The sequence below is a fragment of the Panthera onca genome, chromosome A2, assembly GCF_046562875.1.
Source record: "Panthera onca isolate mPanOnc1 chromosome A2, mPanOnc1 haplotype 2, whole genome shotgun sequence".
Lineage (NCBI taxonomy): Eukaryota > Metazoa > Chordata > Mammalia > Carnivora > Felidae > Panthera > Panthera onca.
In genome coordinates this window covers 162,183,146-162,206,114 of record NC_138340.1, presented here as the reverse complement: position 1 = coordinate 162,206,114, position 22,969 = coordinate 162,183,146, and the positions used below count along the sequence as shown (strand labels likewise).

The following is a 22,969-nucleotide window of genomic DNA, read 5'->3' as shown; positions in this document are numbered from 1 at the left end:
AGGCTGCTGTCCTTCCCGACAGCAGCCTTCTAATGCAGGAATGGTACTCCGGGATGCCTTCCTGGAGGAGGTGGGCTTTGCTGGAGTTGGCCTCAGGATTTGCTGAGTGGCAAAGTGGAAGAAGCAGATGACTCCCGAACTTTCCCCGTGTTTCAAGTAGGTGTTGCTGAGATCCCGGGCCCTTGGCCTCCCTGAGCAGGGCAGCCTGGGACAGGAATTGCAGGAGGGGGCAGGCATTACAAGGGAGGTAGGGCAGCGCCTAGCGCCTAGAAGAACCCTGCTGGGCTGAGAGCCCAACTCTCACATCCGTGCCAACAACTGGGCCCAGCTCGCCCAGTGGGAGATTCCACACAGCAGCGTTCGCAATGGAAGACCTGGACCAGTTGGGCAGCTCGGCTGAGCGCTGACCGTTACTGGTGCCCCCGTTAACCCAAGTAAACCCCGTCGCCTCCACAGGTCTTCCCATGATGCTACAATAATCAGAGCTCCTGCCAGGTGAGGGGACTCAATAGAACCTGAGAACGTGGTGGCCAGAAGCCGAGCTAAATCCGGCAGCTCCTGGAAAACAGGTGGCACTTCCTCGAGTTCAGAGAAACCGGCGGGCCCCTGGGACACAGGCAGGCACAGTCCGTCCTCCTACAGAATGCTAGGGTCCCCTCTTTTTCCTCCCACCTCCCAGCTCTCCACCCCTAGTGCCCCAACACCCACCCTCCCCTCCAGAGGCCCAGCCTGGAGCCCCGCATCCTGGTTTTGGAAGGGACCTCTGGGGACCAGAAGTAGAGGAGGGCATGTGGGAAGATACCAAATGGCTTGGAGAGGGTAGGAGAGTACTGCCCCCCACCCCCAGCCAGAACCAGGCATGGGGAGCTGCTACGCTCAAGGTCGAGCTCCCTGTCCCGGTCCTGGGGGCAAATGGATGCCTCAGAGCACACACAGACCTAGAGTTCCAAAAGGGCAGCTTACAAAGGACAGTGAGACCACGTGAGACCGTCCATCCTTCATTTTTTTCTCTTCTGCAACACTGACATTGAGAAGGATCCAAGTCAGTGACGGCCACTGGGAGCACCACACGAGGGCTTCTTTTCCTGCTGTGGGCCCCTCCCCAAGCTACTGAACCTCAGCTGCCACCCACCCCTCTGGTGCCAGTCTGGCCACCACACCCATACCAGTCCCAACGTCCAGCCCGCTGTGGCAGCACCCTGGGCTTTGGGGCGCTCAGGGTTGAGAAGGACCGCAGAACCATTCAGTCCTTCCAAACATATGCACTGAATGGCCATTAAGTGCCAGGCACTGCCCTTGACATTGGGACTGTGCTTGACCCTCCTCAGCCGCTACTGCTTGGCTTCTGTCCTTGCTATACCAGCGCGTCTGTTAAAACTCCCCGCACTAGACTGGCCTCTGGCCATCCGGCAGCCTGCAGTGGACAATCAGTCCAGCCCTGGGCCATTCCCCACCTCCCTCCCACCTCCGAGGGACAGACGGACACATCCGGGCTCCTGAGTGAGCAATGCTTCGTCTTACGTCCTCCCTGAGCCCACACTGGGACCTCTACCTGTCCCCTTTGGGATGCTACTGGAATTCTGTTCTCTAGCTTTCGGAGCCTGGAGGAAATCGCCTTTTGACGGGGGTTTACCCCCTGGGGTCGTAGAAGCCACCATTCCTGGCCACGCGCACCCCCACAGACATCCCCTCCCGCCCCCACGAGTCCGCTTGGGTCCGAGGCGCACTAAAGCGCCTGGTCCTTGGCGCTGGGGGTGGGCGCCAGGGCCCCCCGGTGCACGCGCTGGTGCTTGAGCAGGTGCTGCTTCTGGCTGAAGCCGCGGCCGCACGCGGCGCACAGGTAGGGCCGCTCGCCCGTGTGGTTGCGCCGGTGCCGCGTCAGGTTGGGCTTCTGGCTGAAGCGGCGGCCGCACTCCGGGCACGGGTAGGGCCGCTCGCCCGTGTGGATGCGCTGGTGGATGGTGAGCGCCGACCACCACGAGAAGCTCTTGCCGCACTCGTTGCAGATGAACTGGCGGGGCTCGCCCGGCCCGGCCAGGCCCGCCCGCGCCCGGCCCCACGGCGCGCCGCCCGGGCCCCGGGCCGCCTGGGGGCCGCGCGGCGGCGCCGTCAGCCCCGGGGGCGCCTCGGCCTGCGGCTCGCTGCGCACGGCGGGCCCGGGGCGCGGCGGCGCGGCGGCGGGGGCGGCGTGCGCGCGCTGGTGGGCGCGCAGGGCCGCGCGGCTGGGGCAGCTCTGGCCGCAGCTGGGGCAGCGCGCCGCCTGGGCGCCGGGCAGGTGCGTGCGCTGGTGCTTGAGCAGGTGCTGCTTCTGGCGGAAGCTGCGGCCGCAGTGCAGGCAGGGGTGCGGCCGCTCGCCGGTGTGGTTGCGCAGGTGCCGCGTCAGGTTGGGCTTCTGGCTGAAGCGGCGGCCGCACTCGGGGCACGGGTAGGGCCGCTCGCCCGTGTGGATGCGCTGGTGGATGTTCAGGGACGACCACCACGTGAAGCTCTTGCCGCACTCGTTGCAGATGAACTGGCGCTGCTCGCCCGGCCCCGCGGCGGCGACTGCGGCCCGGGCCCCCGCCTGGCGCCACCAGCCCTGGCAGAGCCCCAGCCAGGCCCACTCGGGGCGGCCCCGCGGCGGCCCGGGCCGCAGGCGACAGCCCCTGCGGGCGGCGGCGGCGGCGTCCCGCAGCAACTCCTGCAGCCCCGCGCGGGCGCCCAGGCGGTCCCGGGCGTGCGCGCGCTGGTGGATGCGGAGGCCCACCTGGTGGCGGAAGCAGCGCGCGCACTCGGGGCACGAGTGGGTGGCGGGCCGCGCGTGGGTCTTCTGGTGCTTGAGCAGGTGCTGCTTCTGGCTAAAGCGCCTCGCGCACTCGGGGCAGCAGAAGGGCCGCTCGCCCGTGTGGTGGCGCTGGTGGCGCGCCAGGTTGGGCTTCTGGCTGAAGCTCTTGCCGCACTTGCCGCACAGGTACGGCTTCTCCCCGGTGTGGGTGCGCTGGTGGATCTTCAGGGACGACCACCAGCTGAACCTCTTCCCGCAGTCCAGGCACACGAAGTGACCCTCGCCGGCAGAGAGAGCCCGGCCCGCCAGCCCCCCGGCCTGCTCAGGGGGAGGGGCCCATCTTGGACCCCCAGGCTCCTCCTGTCCCCCCAGGGCCCGAGGCTTCCCCACGGTCTGGCATGGCGGGAGGCCCCGATGCTGCTGGAAAATGTTTTCCTTATCCTTCTCGGAGAGCACGGCCTGCGGCATCAGCGTCTGCAGCAGCCACTCGGGCTTCTCTTGCTTGATCTTCATCACCGGCCCATCTCCTGCCGGGGACAGAGAGAGAGTGGATGCGGAGGGTCACTCACTGCTCGTGGGGTGGAAGGAAAGAAGTGCCAGGAAGGCAGAGCAAAGGCAACGGGGCAGGAAGGAGGAGTGCAGAAGGCAGCTTTTAGGAGGAAGTAAGGGGGTATAAAGAAGAGAGCAGGGGCGGTAGAAAGGCAGTAAGATAAAGGCAGGTCGGGGTGCCGGGAAGGGCAAAGAAGAAAAGGACAAGAAAGGAAGAGAGGCTGATGCCCCGCCTTCTCTGCCCTGAGGCCCTGAGATGCAGGGAAGGTTAAAGAAACCAAGCCAATGACCCCTCCCACCAAGCAGAAAACGGACAAGCTTCCAAAGCATCTCATTCTTTTTTTTTTTTTTTAATGTTTATTTTTATTTTGAGAAAGACAGAGACAGAGAGAGTGCAAACAGGGGAGGGGCAGTGAGAGGGGGAGAGAGAGAATCCCAGGCAGGCTCCGCACTGTCGCTGTCAGCCCAGAGCCCAGTGTGGCCCTCAGTCTCACGAACCATGAGATCATGACCCGAGCTGAAATCAAGAGTCGGACCCTCAACCGACCCAGCCACCGGCATCTCATTCTTTTTCTAAGAGGATCCATGTGCCGGGAGCTTGCAAAGTGAGCGCACGCCCGACCCCTCAGTGTTTGGGGGGCCTAAGCTCCACTCCACTGCCAGGCTCTCCAAGGCAGCCGCCCCGGTGCCTGAGCACCTCACCTTCTTGGACCTTGGCTGTTCGGGAACTTCACCCTGTCTCCAACAGAACAAGAACAAGAAAGTAGGCCAGAAAGGTCTAAGCACCCAGAATAGGTGCTGCACCATCCTGACTAAACCCAAGCTGCTTTACTCCCCACGCAGCGCCATGAGCTCAGGTCTACAGGGTGTGTGTTTCCCTGCTCGTGGACATAAGCCGTGATGGAAAAGGTCTGCTACAGACACTAAATACAGACTGTGTGATTCCACTTAGATGGAACTCAAGAGATGGCAAAACTAATCAGTGAGTTAGAAGTCAGGGTAACGGCCCGCCTATGGACAGTGTTGTGACTGGAAGGGGGCCTGAGGGGCCTTCCGGTGTCCTGGCAACGTTCTCTTTGTCAATCTGGGTGCTGGCTTCATGAACATGTTCACTTTATAAGAATTTATAGAACTTGTGATCTGTGCCTTGTTCTGTGTTATACCTCAACAAAAAGTTTACATTCAATAAAAAGCAGGTGGAATTGGGGTGCCTGGGTGGCTCAGTTGGTGAAGCGTCCAACTTTCGCTCAGGTCATGATCTCTCAGTTCGTGAGTTCGAGCCCCACATCGGGCTCTCTGCTGTCAGCACAGAGCTGGCTTCAGATCCTTGTCCCCCTCTCTCTCTGCCCCTGCCTCTCTCTTTCTCTCTTTCTAAAATAAATAAACTGAAAAAAAAAAAAGTAGATGAAATAAAACAGTTGTGAACAAAAAAAGAGAAACTCTAAATAAGTTCCAATATAAAAAAAAAAAAAACAATAAAGTAAACCCAAGGAAATAGGAAGAAGGGATTAATAAAGATAAAAGCAGAGATTATAGGATAAAGGGAACATAGAGATATAAAAAGGAGTCTAAAAATCCTAATGCATAAATGTTGTATCAATTTGAAAAATCTATATAAAAAGGATGATTTTGTGAGACGATATCAATTAACAAAACTAACTCAAGAGGAACTAAAAAAAAAAAAAGAAAATGCTAAAAGATACAAAAAGGACAGCTAACGTTCTAACTCGAAAATGGGTAACAGTCCTCTTAATTATAAAAACAGGTTCTACTAAAACTTCCAGGGAAGGTTTATCCGCAGCATGCATAAACTGTGACAGTGACTAGGAAGGGGAGGGAGCCCCCAGGCTAGCATGGTCCAGTGTCTATAAGACGAGGGCAGAGCAGGCAGGAAACTATAGGTTTAGCATTTGAAAGTAGACACCAAAAACAAACAAGCAAAAATACTAGCAAAGCAAGTTGAGCTGGGATCTTCCCCAGGAAAGCAAAGACGGTTCAACATAGTTCATGACATTGACATTTTAAACGTGAAGAACTTTCTACAATCTCAATACGTAAAAAATGTCCTATGATAAAATTCAACATCATTTCTGGAGGGAGAGAAGGAAGAAGGGCTGGAGGGAGGAGGCTCTTAGCAAACTAGGAATATGAGGAAACTTCCTTAGGTTGACAAAGAAGCTGCACTGGAGGCTGCAGCAAATGTTATAACCAAAGGCAAGAGATCAGAAACCCATTCAAGTGACGAACAAGGTGATGCTCACCGTCACTGCCACTCTTCAACATTGTCCTTGCAGAACTAGCCAAAGCATAAGGGGAAAAAGAAAAACGTATATAAATATTGGAAAGGAAAAGCGTCATTGGCTGATAATTATTCACCTAGGAGGTGCAAAAGAATCTGACAAAATATTAGAAATAACAGGGTCAGCAAGATTGCCAGATACAAAAACGTACAAAAATTCCTTTTTAAAAATGGCAATAAAAGCTATGAAATAACTGGGAATATACCTGATACACATGCAAAGCTTATATAAAGGAGGGGCGCCTGGGCGGCTCAGTCGGTTAAGCGTCCAAGTCTTGATTTCGGCTCAGGTCATGATTTATGGTTCGTGAGTTCGAGCCCCACGTTGGGTTCTGCACTGACGACTCTCTTGGGAAGCCGCCTGCTTGGGGTTCTCTCTCTCCCATCTCTCTCTGCCCCTACCCCGCTTGCGCACGCACACACATTCTCTCAAAAAAATAAACTTAAAACAACCCTTATATAAAGGAAACTATTAAACGTTATTGGAGGGATAAAGAAAAGGTAACGAAAAGGACAGAAACATCATACTCCTAGACGAGGAGGAAGGAAGCTCTTCACTCCGAAACATGTTTAAATTCGGTGTCATCCTGGTGAAGCAAATTACAAAATTTCTGATGTGCATAAATCATCCAGGAGACAATAAAATGAGCCAGGAAGAATCTGGCTTCTGCACCACTGAAAGCTAAAATACTACCCCTGCATACCTATTCGAACGGCCCAAATCCAGAACACCGCCAACACCGAATGCGGGCCAGGATGTGGAGCCGCGGGAACTGTCACCCGCTGCGGGAGGCAATGCAGAATGGTGCAGCCACTTTGGAAGCCAGTTTGGCGGAAGGAGACCTACGCTCCCCACACGGTACAGCAACCGCTCCCCCAGGTCTACACCCAAAGGAGGTGAAAACCTCTGTCCACACAGAAACTTGCACCGAGATGTGGATCGCACAGGCAAACCGCACAGGACAAGTGCACGCGTGCGTGTGCCAGGGGCATGAACTGATTCAGACCTTTTGGAGAACAATTGGGCAACGCTTATTACAATTATAAGTGTATCTGACCTTCCACTTCCTCCACCCAACAGTTTCTACTCTGGGTGTTCGTCCTAATGAATGCTTCCGTGCGAGCGGACAGAGGAATGTCTGAAAATATTCACTGCAGCGCTATTCGTAACCAGTACCGATTCCCCATCAATAATACTGAAACAAAATTATCACTCCCTTCACAGTATGGAATAGTATGCAGCAATTTAAAAGAATACAAAGGCAGGGGCGCCCAGGGGGGCTCAGTCAGTTAAAGGTCAGGGTCTTGACTTCACCTTAGGTCATGATCTCAGGGTTCTTGAGTTCAAGTCCCCCGTTAGGCTCTGTGCTGCCAGCCCGGAGCCTGCGTGGGATTCTCTCTCCCTGTCTCTCTGCCCCTCCCCTGCTGGTGCGTGCTCTCTCTCTCTCTCTCTCTTAAAATAAATACATAAACTTTGAAAGAATAAAAAAAAAATAAAAGAATACAAAAGAGCAGTATAGGGTGGCATAAAGATTTCTGAAACACTTTAAGGAAAAAACAAAAAACACAGATCGCAAAATGGTATCGTCTGACCCAATTTATGAAAAATAAAACTATGGACGTACATATGCACAGTCCAGGATGATTCACGACAGTGGTCACCCTGTAGACAATGTGGACAATATAAAGGCTAGACAGAAGAGGTCAAAGGGGACCCTTGCTTTTCCTGCATTGTTCGATTTTTTTTTTTGTTTATTCATTTATTTTGAGGGAGAGAGACAGAGAGAGAGAGCACATGTGCACCAGCAGGCGAGGGTCGGAGACAGACAGACAGAGAGACAATTCCAAGCAGGCTCTGCAAGGTCAGCACAGAGCCAGACACAGGGCTCCATGCCACCAACGGTGAGATCATGACCTGAGCTGAAACCAAGAGTCAGATGCTCAACCGACTGGGCCACCCAGGCACTCCTCTGCACTGTTTGAATTTTTATGAGGATACTCAATATAATTTTCAAACCTTTAAAACATTTTAAGAAATAAAAAGAAAACCTCCCCTTGAATCTGGCAGCCTTTGGTTCTCGGGCCAGAGAGTTCCGCCCTGCTCCACAGCCTTGCTGCCCATCACAAGGACTCGAAAGAGGATATGGTGACCGTGGGGATGAACGTGGGAGTCACAGAAAGTACCTGTGAGGGGCCAGTTTTCCTCCTGGCAAAATGACCTTGTGAGGCCTCCGCAGGTGCTCAGTTGTGAGAAATCATAATTTGAAAATGAAAGTGGTGACTTCAATCGCACATTGGCAGGAAGTGAATACCCAATTGTAAGGAGTTCACTTGATTATAAGAGGGTTTCCTTAGATGCACTGAAGTGTTGGGCGGCTGAAGTATTTTACGGGGCGGCTAGGGGTCCAAATTGGGTGGGTAGTGAATCCAAAATATACTCACGTGACAGGGTCCCAATTAATGCCCCAGAGCCCCACAAAAGCCACTGCCTTACTCTCATTAAACCTGACCTTGACGTTCATCATGGTGCCTGATGGCTGGGAAGGTTCACCCTCTCCAGCCAAAAAGAAGACCCCGGTCTGAGAGCCCAGAGAACGTTCCTGGCCACGGCTGCGGGGCCCAAGGAAGACACAAGTGCCCGGGTTGTGCATGTGTCAACCCCGTGAAGTTCATGCACTGGGACTTCTCCCTCGGGGCTCAGGTATTAATGTAAGGAAGACAGGCCTTGGCCTCTACCTGTGGAAGGATCCCTAAAACAAAGGTTCTGCTCCTCAGTTATCATAAAGAGGTTAATTTTTTTTAATTCTAAGCAGTTCAGATAAAATAAAAAGGTGCTCTATGGGGAGCTCTTACTCCCCAGAGTTTCTGGGGTAATGAAAATGTTCTGGAGACGGACGGTGGGAGATGCTCGCACAACATTGTGAATGGACTTAATACCACTGCACCCACTGTACGCTTAAAAATAGTGAAAATGGTGACTTTCACGTTACGTATATTTCACCACGATAAAATAAATAGAACTTAAAAGGTGCTTAAAAGAGGTAAGCTCTTGGGGCACAGGGGTGGCCCAGTCGGTTGAGCATCCAACTCTCGATTTGGGCTCAGGTCACAATCTCACTGTCGTGAGGTCGAGACCTGCATCGGGCTCCATGGTTAGTGGAGATTCTCTCTCCCTTTCTCTCTCTCTCTCTCCTCCTCCTCCTCCTCCTCTGCCTGCTGTCTCTAGTTCAAAACAAAAACAAAAAAAAGTAAGCTCTTAATTATCTGGAAACTTTGGCCAGCCAGGAAGAGTCCTCCCTAAGCCTGGCCAGCAGGCAGCGGAAGCCTGTGGAAGGCCCAGAGCCGCAAGGATGTGGCTGCAGCCCAAGACGCCCCCCAGTCCCCTGGTGCCTCTGTCCTCAGGGGTCAAAGCCAGTGTTCTTCCGCCTCTTTCCTAAGACCTCAGGGTACCCCAGAAGCTGCCACAGGTTGGGGAGAGGGCCCTGGCAGACCCTACCTCTCATGCCTGAATTAGGATTCTCCTTACGAGTTTACCCGGGGAAAGGTTCCTTCTGCTAGAATGTTTGGAATCATGTCCTTGGTTTTCCTATAATTATGGTAATGTCAGCATCGCTCACACACACACACACACACACACACACACACACACACACACACCCTGAGGACTCAGCCTTCAAAGTGACAGGGCAGCGGTGGGTGGCAATGCTCACCGAAGTCTGTGTCAGGACCCAGCCCCAGAATGTGTGGTGTCCGTGCATCATACCAGCCCCTTGGAGCTGGAGGCTTCCTTCCTGTAGTACCCTACCGGCTGATTTCTGTCCCCATCTTAGGTTCATCGCGGCGTTTATCCTGGGAGGGTTGGGGCTCTGGAGGGGAGGGGAGGTAAAGGAAACTGAGTCACTGAGCCTAGGGGCAGCATTCCTAGGAATGGGCCCTACCCTCCTCCCAGGACCAGAGCCATTCTGCAAAAGGGTGGCTATACTCTCCCCAGGGCCTGCGAGGAGGCTGGGGATTCTGGGGCGGGGGGGGGGGGGGGGGGGCCGGGGAGTCTTCCGCTGAAAGCACAGGACTTTCCACTCACAGGAGCACCTGCTTGAGAGACACCAAAACTGATGGCCTATTTCCTCCCATCGGACCGTGAACTCTGAGTGACCCCAGGAAGCCTTAATGGACCAAACTGCACTTGGTGATGGAAAACCAACAGGGATCGTCCCACCCGGAGTGCTGGTTTTCAGAGTTAGATCCGCACGCCCGCCGCGCACTCCCTGTGCCACACTTAGCAAGCACCTCGCTCACCCTCGGGCATGGCTTCCTACGCGGGTGTGCACACGTCCCCTTGCCTGGTGAGTCACAGTGGACTTTGTCATTGTATTAGCTCCATAGTCTGTCTTCTTTCCATTTTGTTTTTTTAATGTTTATTTATTTTTCAGAGAGAGAGGCAGAGAGGGGAGGAACAGAGGATCTGAAGCAGGCTACAAGCAGACAGCTGGATGCGGGGCTTGAACTCACAAACCAGGAGATGGTGACCCGAGCTGAAGTCGGACACTTAACCGACCGAGCCACCCAGACGCCCCTTCTTTCCATTCTTTGACATGACCTTCCACATCCTGGTCCCGCCATGCAGTTCTACAGGGAGGGCAGCAGCACGCGCTCAGCGGCAGGGCAGGGGGGACGACCTGGAAGAGGAGGCCGCTGTTGGCTCCCACCCCTCCCTGTGCTCCCTTACCTGTGCTCGCACCAGCCAGGCCACCCTCCATCCGCGGAGGCCTCCGGGGCACCCGCTCTGCCGTCTGTGGGGGAGAAGGGGGCAAAGGAAGGACAGCTGGCCATCAGGACAAGGACCGAATGGGGCCCCCTGCCCTCCTGCCACCTCACAGAACATGTTCCCTCTTCATTAAGAGCTCCTCTGTCCATGACCTCAGTTGAAAGCGCAGGGCTTTTATAAGCTGCACACTTACCTGCTAGGCAGGAATTATTCTCATTTTATGAGGAGGAAACTGAGGCCAGGGAGGGCCACTGACATGCCCCGAGTCACAGGGGTGGCTGAACAGTGGCGCCGGTGAGGCCCCATGTCTTCTGACTCCCAGACCGGAGCCTCACGCCCACGGGCTCAATACCGGCAGGGGAGGGTGTGACAGACACCACCCCAGGAAACTCACCTGAGTCCAGAGACCTTCCTGAGTGGCCGTGAAGACACCCTGGAAGGCAGAATTGGTCCTCCCAAATCACCGGCCCCTCTGCTGCCCCCTTCCACCCCTATTCCACCTGAAATCACACACAGGCCATACGGGGTGCTGGTTAGAGTTCACCAATCTGGGGCTCGTCTCTTTTCCTTTAAGTTTATTTATTTTGAGAGAGAGAGAGAGAGAGAGAGAGAGCGCACGCACGCCAGTAGGGGAGAATCAGAGAGAGAGAGAGAGAGAGAGAGACAGGGCAAGAGAGAATCCCAAGCAGGCTCCACGCTGTCAGCACGGAGCCCGACTTGGGGCTCAAACTCACAAACCGTGAGATCGTGACCTGAGCCTAAATCAAGAGTCGGAGGCTCAACGGGCTGAGCCAACCAGGCGCCCCTCCCCCGCCTTTTCTTTCTTTAATGCTCAAGGCTTTGGACACATCCTGACCGGCTCACTGTCAGGGACAGGTCACTCTGCTGGGGGGCCCCAGGCTTTACACCTCACATGCTGCCCGTCTGCCCGGGAGGCTCTACCCTGGAGCCCCGCGCCGCCTTTCAGGTCTCTGCCTAAATGTCTTCAGAGTGGTCTCCCCAGGCTACCGTGTACAAAGTCACAGCCCTAACGCCACTTCACGTTCCTCCGTGACTTTCCGCCACCTGACGTGGTATGTATGTGCCTGCGCTTCTCCAGGTCACAGTCAGAGCTTCCTTCCTGCGGCTCGGCCACCTCACGAAAAGCCGTGTCCTGCTCTTCACCTGGGCCCTCGAGAAGCCCCATCCCAAAAGCGTCCCCCTCCCCTCTCCCAGGTCCCCTTCCAACAGCCACTCCCGGACAGGGACCCAGGCTGGGAACCTGGGCCCTGCCCAGAGAGGTGGGGGCAGGGGCAAAGGGCAAAAATGAATTTAAAAAATAGGTAAATCGGGGCACCTGGGTGGCTCAGTCAGTTAAGCGTCTGATCCTCTCAGATCACGATCTCGCGGTTCGTGGGTTTGAGCCCCACATCGGGCTCTGTGCTGACAGCTCGGAGCCTGGAGCCTGTTTCAGATTCTGTGTGTGTGTGTCTCTCTCTCTGCCCCTCCCCTACTCATGCTCTGTCTCTCTGTCTCTCAAAAATGAATACACGTTAAAAAAAAAAAACTTTTTTGGGGCGCCTGGGTGGCTCAGTCGGTTGAGCGTCCGACTTCAGCTCAGGTCACAATCTCGCGGTCCATGAGTTTGAGCCCCGCGTCGGGCTCTGGGCTGATGGCTCAGAGCCTGGAGCCTGCTTCCGATTCTGTGTCTCCCTCTCTCTCTGCCCCTCCCCTGTTCATGCTCTGTCTCTCTCTGTCTCAAAAATAAATAAACGTTAAAAAAAATTTTTTTTTAAAAAAACTTTTTTAAATAGGTAAATAATTTTCCCTGGGGCAAAAAGGGAAAGAGGCCCCTCCCTTTTCTTTTACAGCATTTACTTGAGAACAGTTGCCATTCTGAGTTTTTCTCTGCCCCTTAGAGATGCACGCAAATCTTTTTAAAAGCTACCACAAGCCTCTTGCCAGCTCTGCAGCCCAGGCCTCTTTCCCAAGGCCCTGAGAGCCACCTCTCTGATACCTAAACATCACAGGAGATGGTGACCCTGGGTCCCGCTGCCCACAGGAGGGAGGATGGGAGCCTGACTTCTGCGGTCGCCTGGCTCCAAGTTGCAAACCCACCTCCTGCCATAAAGATAGGAGCCGTGTATTTTTCCCTTGCATGAAGGCAATTAGCAAACACAGGTGGCTACCCCAATCACCAGGTAAATTCAGGATGAACTACGGGTGACAAATGGTACCATCGAGGAAGTGCTCTTGCCCGAAGACTAGTTACACTTTATCTTGAACGTGTGTGTGCACACACACGTGCACGCACGCATCTGCTGGGCTGTGTAACAGGGTGAGATCTCTTTCTGTTTTCCTGATCTCTTAGCAGATTGCCTGTGATGTGCAGCTTTTTCTGGTTTAATGCTTATTCAATCGGAAAAAAAAAAAAACTGTTCTCTTTCTTTCCTCCTTTTGTGGGAGCTTTTCTGACTTGGCAGGAGATTTTGTTTTTAATTCTATTTCCCCAACAGGGGTCTGCCGTGCGCTCCTACTGTGGTTTCCTACAGACACTAAAACATGCTGGTGGTGCAGAGAAAAAGCGGGCGTCAAAGACGGGAGGAGAAGGCCCGCCGGGAGGACCCTGATGGATGCTGAGGCACCTGCCCTCACGCCCCCTCTTCCCTCCGGGGTTCCTGTGTGTGCCAGCCTTGGGGAAGCCTCTCACCCGCTGGAGATACAATGGCCCCCTAAAGAAATTCAGAGGGCTGACACCTCAGTTCGGGGAAAACTCAGAGGGGCCAGAGCCCCCGGGGCCACAATTCAAGGTGAGGACAGAGCTTAGGGCCCGGCTTCATTCACAAAAGCCATACACAACACCCTTGAGCCCGATTAGATCAGTGCTCCTTGATCCATTCTGTCTTCCAAGGAATATTAGGACCTAAAAATCACCTCAGGTGGCAGAAAGGCTTCAATTCTTGGTAGATAATTCACAGCGAGCCACAGAGCAGCCCCTCCCGTGTCCCAGGATACTTCTTTCTGCCCCAGCCACACTAGGGCTCAGGGTGTGGTCCGAGTCAGCAGAGTGGGATCAGAGGAAAGGGGACCCGAGGAGACAGGGGACAGGGGAGACACAGAGGACAGTAACGGGGGGCAGGCCCCCAGGTATTGAGGGCCCATCTCCAACTGGGTGCTCAGGTGGGATGTGTCTGGAAAACAGGCCAACAGGTGTCCTGCAGGTAAAACCCTGAGGAGGCCAAAGGGTGGAAAGTCTCCACATGTGGCCACATCTCTGCAGGTCTGTCTGCCAGGCCACCCTGAGCTGTGCCCTTTCTGCCTCCGCCCTGCTATACTGCTCTGCACGCCCCTTTCTACCCGCCACTCCCCCACCCTCCCTGACACACGGCTCACCTGACCTGGCCTGGAGTGCAGCCTGCCCAGAAAACAGAAGGAAACGAGGCTGACCCGCCACCCCCACACTGAGGGGTGCCCACACTGAGTCCCTGAAGGCTGCTCAGCCTGTCGTGCAGGGCCCTCACCCCAGTCTCCAAGGGCCTCCCCCCTCCCTGCTCAGCAAGTTCTGTGGATCTCGGGACAAACCCCTGGTCACCTCCCCCTTCCCAGCACCTGGCTCTGGGCCCGGCCCTCCCCACACTGGGTCAGGCTGCAGTTGGGATGACAGCCCCCCAAAGAGAGGCCTCCAGGGTTGGAGGGGGGGGCAGCTGCATGACAAGGCCAGACCACACAAAGCGGGGATTGTGCCCTGCAGCAGGTGGTGAGGTTTGGGGGCAGGGGACGGTAACAAAGGGGCTTTGCTCTCAGCAGAAACGTGGGGGCAGGGAGGGGAGCGGACAGCAGCTGGGGTGAAGAGAAAGGCCACAGATGCGAGGGGCAGCGCAGGGACATGGCCACGTCTCCCCGCATGCTCCCAACCTCAGCCCCTGGAGCTTTTTCCAGCAGCCAAGCACAGCCTTCTTCACAGATCAGGCCTCAGGCAGGAAGAACTGGATGGCACCTCCCGTGTCCTTTGTCACTGGTGGCGTGGGGATTGGCCACGTGCCAGGAGCGGAGGCTTGGAGGGGGTGGCATCTCCCCAAACCCTGGCCGAAGGCCCAGCTCCCAGGCCCTTCTCAGCCATGAGCTCCCCCCAGGGCCACACCCAGCTCCTCACCACCCACCACTGCTCCCCCAATAATCCCGCCCCCCCGGAAACCGCTCTTCCCAAAGTGCCCCCTCCTCATCAAGCCGACCCCCTCTGCCACACCAGCAAGACTGCCATGCTTCCCGAATCCTCCGCTTCCATTAACCCCATCTTTCCCACCCCTCAGCTGGCCTGATCCCACCCGCTCCGCAGTGGATGGCCCACCCGCCCAGCCTCCCACCCTGGCCTCCACATGCTCTCATCCGCCTGGCCCGCTCCCAGCTTTATTTCCTCGGGTCCTGTTTCCCTGTGGGCAGGCACCACTTCTCATCTCCTTGCCCCGACCCACCGTGCTGGCTCACACAGGTCACATGCCCAGGGAACGGGACTCCAGACTGTGGCTCAGGACAGCATTTGCAAGGGGGTGGCCCGGCGGGCACAGGCTCCAGCCAGCCCCCACTCTGGGCAGATGCTCTCAGAATGTCCCCTGGGAACGGAGGTTCTGCCTCTCCTAACCTCGTTTATTGAGGGGAGTGCGGGACTTCCCTGAGATCTTGACATTGATCTGGCTGTGGAAAGAACGGGTGGTCAGCCAAGACTCCACTACGGCCAGGAAGACAGCCACTACCTACTGAGCACTTAGCCGGCGTCGCCCATTTCAGCCCTCACAACCAATTTCGGCTCAGGAGCCACGGCTCCGAGAAGTTAAGTCATTTGCTCAAGGTCACACAGTTAGTTAAGTACCAGAGCCAGAACCCAACTGGGGTCAGCCTGCCCCAGCCAGAGTTCTTTCTCCTGGACCACGCTGCCTCCTGGGAGAAAGTGCAGGACTTAACCAAACCTTAAACTTCCAATCCCTCGTTTTCAGGAGTCTGGCTTCTGTACCCACATGTGGTTATTCAGATTTACATAAATTCAAGTTTAAATTCAGTTTTTCAATCACACTGGCCACATTTCAAGTGCTCCAAGGCCTCATGGCGCTCGGGCTACCGTATGGACAGCGGAGGACATCCCCGTGTTCACAAAGCTCTGCTGGATGGCACTGCACTGGACTGTAAGCTCTGGGCTTGCCCTGCCCAGTCCCTGATATGCTCGACTTATAGGCACACCTCATTTCATTGCGCCGTTTTCTTACACTTCACTGATACTGCATTTTTTTTGTTTTTTTTTTTTCCAAACCGAAGGTTTGCGGCCAATCTGCACTGAGCAAGTCTATTGGCACAACGTTTTGCAACAGTATTTGCTCACTTTGTGTCTCTGCGTCACATTTCGGTAATTCTTACAATATCTCAAGCGTTTCCATTATTGTTGTATTTTTTTATGGCAATCTGTGATCAGTGGTACAACCTGCTGAAAGCTCAGGTGATGGTTAGCATTTTTTAGCAATGAAGTTATTTTTTAATTAAGGCGTGTACATTGTTGTTTTAGACATAACATATATATAATGCTACTGCACAGGTAACAGACTACTATATAGTGTGAACATAACTTTGGTATGCACTGAGAAACCAAAAAATTCACTTGATCCGCTTTATCCCAGTATTTGCATTACTGCAGTGGTCTGGGAATGAACGTAATGTCTCCGAGGTATGCCTGTATACTGAATGAATGAATGAATGAATGAATGATTGAATGAATGGAGAAAACAAATGAAGGAGTGCAGAGAGGGCTCCTCTGGCCCCAGTCCTTGGTCACTAATGACCACGATCTCAGGACAAGTTGATGATGTTTTTTGCCTGGGAATCCAATTTCAGTCAATATCAGTGGATGTTTTCATCTACCATACGGCAATCACAGGCATCCGAGAAGAAGCTGATATAAACACTAAATGTACACACAAACACATCCAGAAACCACCGTATCTAACATCTAACACAGCTGTGTAAACAAAAGTCCAAAGAGGCACAAATACAATACGGAGACTCTCATCCCTGAGATAACAGTTGCAAAACTATATGCAGGGGCGCCTGGGTGGCGCAGTCGGTTAAGCGTCCGACTTCAGCCAGGTCACGATCTCGCGGTCCGTGAGTTCGAGCCCCGCGTCAGGCTCTGGGCTGATGGCTCGGAGCCTGGAGCCTATTTCCGATTCTGTGTCTCCCTCTCTCTCTGCCCCTCCCCTGTTCATGCTCTGTCTCTCTCTGTCCCAAAAATAAATAAAAAACGTTGGGAAAAAATTTAAAAAAAAAAAAAAAAAAACTATATGCAGAGTACGATGAAACTGAGGTGTTTAGAAACCCAGAGATACACCTGCAGACCCACAGAGACCAGCGTGCGCCAGGGCGAACCACATAAGCAGGGCACGGCGTGCTCGTGAAAGCGGAAATGTGGATCTTTGCAGGACACGAGTATCCTCGCACGTTCACGATCCTCCCAAGCGCCCACTGCTTGAGGAAGGGATCTCAGGGAGACGGTAGCATGATGGGGGACCACCACCTGTTAGGTCACCTGCGCTGGGGGAAGGGACGGGATGAGGTCAGCCAGGCTGTCGCTGGCTGGGGAGAAGTCAGATCCACCCAGGAAGCCACAGATGGGAGCACTGGGGTCTGCTCAGCAAGCCCAGACCCTCCCAGGGCCAGTCCTACAGGGGGTCTAGCCCAAGAGGAAGCAGCAAACCCTTCCCCTGCGGCCCTGAGCCCCCCAGGGCTGGCCCCTCGGCCGGGTCTGCTCCCAAAGCCTGCCCCTCTTCTCAGGACCCGGTCTCTCACATCGGGCCCATGTCACGCCCAGACTGGGGATCAGGGCCCTGAGTCCTAAACCACCTGTCCTTGGTAAGCCACTTTGCCTCTCGGCCTCAGGTTCCTAAGGTGAAGGTGACTGACAGGCCTGCTCCCCAGGTTTGTCTCGAGCACCGAATGAGACAAAGCTGCAGGAACACTACATAAGCTTCCCGAAGCCTACACACCAGCGGTCTCTCTCTCTCTCTCTCTCTCTCTCTTCCATTCCCAGGGACTGAGAACAACCCACTCCCCACTCCCTCAGCCCTCTCCAAAAGGGCCACTGCCGCTCACTCTTCCTAAACCTTTACTCCTCCAGCTGCTTCAGAATCTTCAGAGGCCTCCGACGCCCACTCAGTCACCCCCAACCCTGCTCACCAGCGTGAGCCGGCCTGGCGGGAGGAAGAGGGTGTGCCCGGATTTTACTGTCGGGACTACCTCAAGGCCGCGCACAGCTCCATGTATGGCAGGTCACTGGACCCTCAGCGGCCCTGGGGGAGGAGAGGCTCCTCTGGGCGGGTGCGGGTGCCTAACAGGGTAGGGGCAGAGATGGCCCTGTGGGCAGTGGTAAGGAAGGCAGGGCTGGGAGCTGGGGTTGCTGAGAGCCAGGTAGGAGGACTGGACTAGAAGCCCTGGATGCTTCTGCTGGTTTGAGGCTCAAAGCTTCAGCTCTGTTGTGGGCAGGGTGTCGGTGGAGCCTGTCTCCCGGGACCTGTTCCAAAGCCACTGGGCCCTCCCCCCAGGCCAGTCCTACAAATGCCACTCCTGTACAAGGCCTGCACCCTGGGGTTGTGTCCCAGCTGGCCTCTGGATAGTCAGCTCTCTCCAGGTTTCAGGCCCCTGGACACCAGACCTCCCACCTTCCTCTCATCCAGAGTTTATGACCAAGGAGGACACACAAAACAGTGGATTTAAAATCTTATCAGAAACACAGCCCAACGGCTCTCAGGGCCCCAGGACACCTGCTTCCTACCTTACATGGCCCCAGGGCCCATAGACAGACAAGCAGGCCCAGAGGTCCCTCAGACCAGGGAGGTGTCTCCTCCACCACCTAGAGGCCCACCTCCATCCCACACCCCCACGTTAGCATGCTCAACATCCTTCTGTGACTCCCACAGGACTCCCCAGCCCCTCCTGGGCCTCCACTCCGTCTTCCTCAGATCTCACTCAGCCCCGGGTGTGGTGTGGGTGTCCCACGCACCTTCTTCCAACCCCCGCCCCTTCTCCTGCTTCTACTCCAGCATCTTCAGACCTCAGTCTCCCAAACACAGGGTCCTCAGTCCTAGAAGAGGGGTCAGAGGTGGGGAGCAAGGGGAAAGGGCGGGCCACGATGCCACAGAAATTATTAAATGGTTATCTGGAAAACAAGAACACCTGTTCCTGTGTATAGAACTGCTGAATCAAGCAAGGAGGAAAAACAGTGTGAAAGGACTCTGAAGAACGTTCACAAAGTGCAAGACAAATTATTTTTAGGTCACTGCATTGCCTTCACCCCCTCCCTGCCTTCCACATTGTAAGAACTGCACCTGAGGGTTGCCTGGTAAGAACAGCCCCGTTTAGTGACTTCAGGTTCCTTCCGGCAGCATTCCCAGGGAACCAGGTCCATAGACAGCCCAGGCAGCTGCCTTATCCTCTCATGCCTGTCCACCTCCCCAAGGTCCAGGATTTCACCCCAGGCCAGTGTCAGAGGGCCCTCCTTCCAGGACCTCTGCCCTCACCTGCCCAACATTGGCACCTTTGCAGGGACTGCCCCACCCCCACCTCCCTGCCCCCGTGCCTGTCCCTCACCTGTGGCATTCACAGCCCCAGTCTCTGTTCACCCATCTCCCTTTAGAGGAGATCCTTCAGCCCCAAGTCCAAGACTCAGGAGGCTGCTAGAGCCTGGGGACCCCCGTCACCCGATCTGAAGGCAAGGGATGAAACTGACTGCTAACAACACTTTGAACAGATGCCACGATTCCATTTATAAACACCTTTCCGCACCCCCTGCTTCATTCAAAAGAGCTTGGAAAGGGCAAGGAGTGCCACCCCACTTGTCAGATGAAGAAAGCAAAGCCCTGAGGTGACATCCCTTGCCTCAAAGAGTTAGACCTAAGGTCTCCTTCTGCACACCCCAACCACACTCTTCCCTCCCAGCCACCCCTGCGCTAGGAAATCTTGGATTCCTCAGCTTAACCCTCACTAGGAGGCAAGTGCATGGGTCAGACCACCTCCATGAAGTTCTGCACCTTGTCCCGGGTAGCCCTTGTCTCTCCAGCGGGGACAACGGGTCTTCATCAGGCCTCCCAACACCACAGCCACTTGTCACTACCACAAGGTGCAACTGTCCCAATGCATCGGTCACTAAGTTGTACTAATGCTATTTTTAGTGCCTGCAAGATCCTACTGCCCCACCTCAGTCAGGCCTCCCTTTTCTTGCCCAAAGACTGTAGTTTATAGTTTTATAGCTTCTCTTGCCCCTCCAATCCATTCAGCACCTAGAACTCAAAAACTTTTCCTAAAATTACAGTGAGGACAGGTTACTACTTTGCTTAAAATATTCCAGTGGGTCCCCACCACTTGCAGGTTCAGCTAAAAATGTCTTGGCAACACCATTTAGAGCCTGGCCTCTGCTCACCTCTCCTCACTGCCTCCCAGCTCCCTATTGTCCCAACATGTGACTCCCTGACCTTGTAGCATCTTGGCTCGCCCATGACCAGTCTTGGAACACTCTTGCCCAGCACTTCTCCGCCCAGCCTAGATCAGGGATCACATGGACTTAGAAGCCTTTCAGGGTATGCCACCCTCAGTTAGGGGCCCTTCTGTTTGACCTGTGCACCTGCCCAACCCAATATCATGTACATGGAATAATAATTCGTCTGGGGGCAACAGGGTGGCTCAGTCAGTTAAGCAACCGACTCTTGGTTTCAGCTCAGGTCATGATCTCACACTTCATGGGTTTAGCCCTGAGTCGGGCTCCCGCTTGGGATTAATTCTCCCTCTCTCTCTCCCCCTCCCCTGCTCTCTCTCTCAAAATAAATAAACATTAAAAAGCATAATAATAATTCGTCTGTCTCCACAACGAGTCTATAAAGATCTCATCATGGACTATTTCTCTCTCCCCAACATCCAGCCCAAGGTCCCACGTGTTGTAAACCATGAATGAAAATTCTAATAAAGAAACATTTACAATACAGAAATTTAAGTCCAAAACAGATTGGAAGCACTGAATCATGGAACTTTAGAGTTGAAAGGAGACTCTACCCTCTAATCTGTTCACTTTACAGATGAACAAGGACCCAAAAAGAACAGCTAATTAGTGGAGGCCGGACATGAGGCAGCCTCAAGCGCTTGGGCTCTGACCACACCCAACCCCAGGTCTGGCTGACCAGGACACACTCCAGGCTCCCTCCCACCCAGAGGACTGGAGGAGGCAGCATCTCTGTATCCATCCTCCACCTTTACAGGGGAAGAAGCCCCCAGCTCCTACCCCCACCCCCACTGAGGTCTTGACTCCGGTGCCCATTTTCCTGGAATGGAGCCTCCCCAACACACACACACACGCACACGCACGCACGCACACACACACACACACACGCATACGCACACACACGCACGCACTCTGTGGTGCTTCCCTCTTATTGTTCGCACTCCCAGTGTTTATGCCCACTCATTTACTCATTTATTAAGCACCTACTCTGTGTCACTCTGCGCCGAGCACTGGGGTTCCTGCCCTCCAGAAGCTCGGTCTTTCGCACAGCTGACACAGCTCCCAAGCATCCGGGCAGCGCCTGGGCAGAACACGCCCGGAGGGACTAGGGATCAGTCCCCCGCTCACCACCCTGTCCCTCCCGCTCTCACGGCACCCCCCTCCTGCTCTCTGCCCCGGCCTGCAGCCCCTCCCACGCACGACCCGGGCCCCTTTCCCCAGGGGCTGTGTGGGGGTGGGGAAAGTTCGGGGCCGCGGCGTCAGGGGCTCAGGGGACCCGAGACCCCCGAGGCCGCCTCCAGCCCGAGGCTGGGTGGTGGCAGCGCGGGAGGAGCGGGCCGGGCGCTGGCCCCACAACACGGTCCGTCCCTCCACACGCCCCTCCCGCCCGGATTCGGAGGGACTCGGAGGGAGGAGACGGGAATAAATACCTTGACTTTGTGGTTAAGGTTAACGGGAACTGCCACCCCGGGGCGACTTGGGCACTGGGCTCCCCGGCCCCGCCAGTCCCGGGACAGGCGGGGCGGGCACCTGCTCTTGATTGGTTAATGGGCCTGGCCATCCCCAGGGCCGTCCCCCCGCCTGATTGGCTGAGCGGCTCAGATGACCAGCTCCGCCCTATCGGAGAAGCCCGCGGGGCGGCCCCTTTGTTCTCCTGAGCCAATAGCCCGCGTGGGCGGGCTGACCTCGGTGCCCGCGGGGCCTCCCGGGGCCCCGCGCAGCGTTAACGCTTTGGCCGCCGGCTCCGGACTCGAGTCCAGGGCTCGGAAGGGAAGGCAACGGGGACGAGCCCGGGTGCTGATGACCGGGCGGCGCCGCGGCATCCTGGTGCTCCCCTCGCCGTGTTCTCCCTCCGGCTCCAGCCCCGCGGACGCGCTCTCAGATCGACCCGGTCGTTCCGCAACTATCCGTCCGACTCAGGGACGCGCCCGCACCGCTCTTGGTGCCGGGATCCGGGGGAACGAGACGTACAAACCCCACTCTGACGCTCCCACTCGAGTGTGCGTGTGACATGGTGGTGGCACTTGGCACTATGGTACACCAAGTCTTAGGGTGAGAAACAGTACTTGTCTCGCGCGACCCGAGAGAAATCGCCCTCCGCACCCCGCGCGGTCCCAGGCACGTCGTGGGCGCGTGATGGACGATCCTGGGGTCTCTGCAAGAGCCGGAGACATCATTAAATCCAACCCCCTCGCTTTCTCGTCAAGAAACAGCGGTCTGAAGAGGTCACGTTCTTAGGTCGAGTGCCACTGCTGATTTTTAGAGGCAGGGTCCAGACGACCAAGGAGGATCTTCTGTTCCTGGGGATCTTCAGGAAAGAGAATTTTCATTTCTACCCACACTAATTGGAAGCCAAGGTTCCTTTATACCAGTGAGGTTCCTGACAGTACTGCCTCAAGCCAGCTAGGTCAACTCCCACCGGCAGGATGCTCTCTGGAGCTGCCTAGAAACTGCCTTTAAGACACGAGGTTGTTAAAAAGATAAGCTGGCCGCTCTCTCTCCGAGACTTCCTACAAATCTACCGTTAAGCGGGTGGACCTCATTCTAATTACTCTAAAGCTGCCTACTAAGCATTTGCCACGGCCCCAGCTATTGTTTGGCCGCCTAACAATAGATACTGTTGGACTGAGATTCTGTCAATTTTGCCACTAACTTCTGTGCAGTTTTTACAAAAGATACTTTTCTGTCGCTGGACTTTGACTTGACTGTAAAGGAGTTAATAATTTCCTAGTTAGATACTTACCTTCCTGGATTTTTGCAGGACCCAAATTGTTCAATTGTCTATGGAAGCATTTATAAAGCATAAAACCCTACACAGAAGCCACTCGGCCATCAACCTTTTACAGAATCCCATTCGTCTCTTGATTTTCTTGATTGCCTACTGAAGGTTTAACAAAGGCTTGTGTAATTCCAGTATGCTAGTTCCCAGATCTGCCACTGGTTATGAATGAGAAGACCACTTCTCGCTGGACATGGTTCCTCCTCTAAAGAGTGCAAGACTTCCTCCAGCTTGACATTTCACGACCAAGAGTATTTCAAGGACCAAAAGAATGAAGCCCATCTGGGATCCTATTTGCATTAAGAAAA

At 55.0% G+C, this 22,969-nt stretch overlaps 1 protein-coding gene across 6 annotated transcripts; it reads right to left on the bottom strand.

Annotated features, from left to right (window-relative positions):
* Nucleotides 1-985: 985 nt before the first annotated feature.
* Nucleotides 986-21,418, bottom strand: ZNF775 (zinc finger protein 775). Of its 6 annotated transcripts, XM_060625855.3 has the most exons (5): nucleotides 21,313-21,418; nucleotides 10,339-10,402; nucleotides 9,323-9,478; nucleotides 5,575-5,609; nucleotides 986-3,291 (listed from the first exon to the last, which is right to left on the bottom strand). In XM_060625855.3, exons 4-5 carry the CDS (start codon nucleotides 5,594-5,596, stop codon nucleotides 1,727-1,729), a joined length of 1,587 nt encoding a protein of 528 aa, XP_060481838.3. In that variant the 5' UTR covers nucleotides 5,597-5,609; nucleotides 9,323-9,478; nucleotides 10,339-10,402; nucleotides 21,313-21,418; the 3' UTR covers nucleotides 986-1,726. The 6 variants fall into 6 exon arrangements, with proteins under 6 accessions (XP_060481838.3, XP_078293998.1, XP_060481859.2 ...); XM_078437872.2 differs by lacking the exon at nucleotides 5,575-5,609; XM_060625876.3 differs by lacking the exons at nucleotides 5,575-5,609; nucleotides 9,323-9,478 and adding an exon at nucleotides 6,317-6,426.
* Nucleotides 21,419-22,969: the final 1,551 nt, after the last annotated feature.

Coding starts and splice junctions, on each gene's coding strand:
- ZNF775 (XM_060625810.3), bottom strand. CDS start 10,369: ATGGAGGGTGGCCTGGCTGGTGCGAGCACAG. Junction 3,292..10,338: donor CCTGGCTGGTGCGAGCACAG/GTAAGGGAGCAC, acceptor TGTCCCCGGCAG/GAGATGGGCCGGTGATGAAG.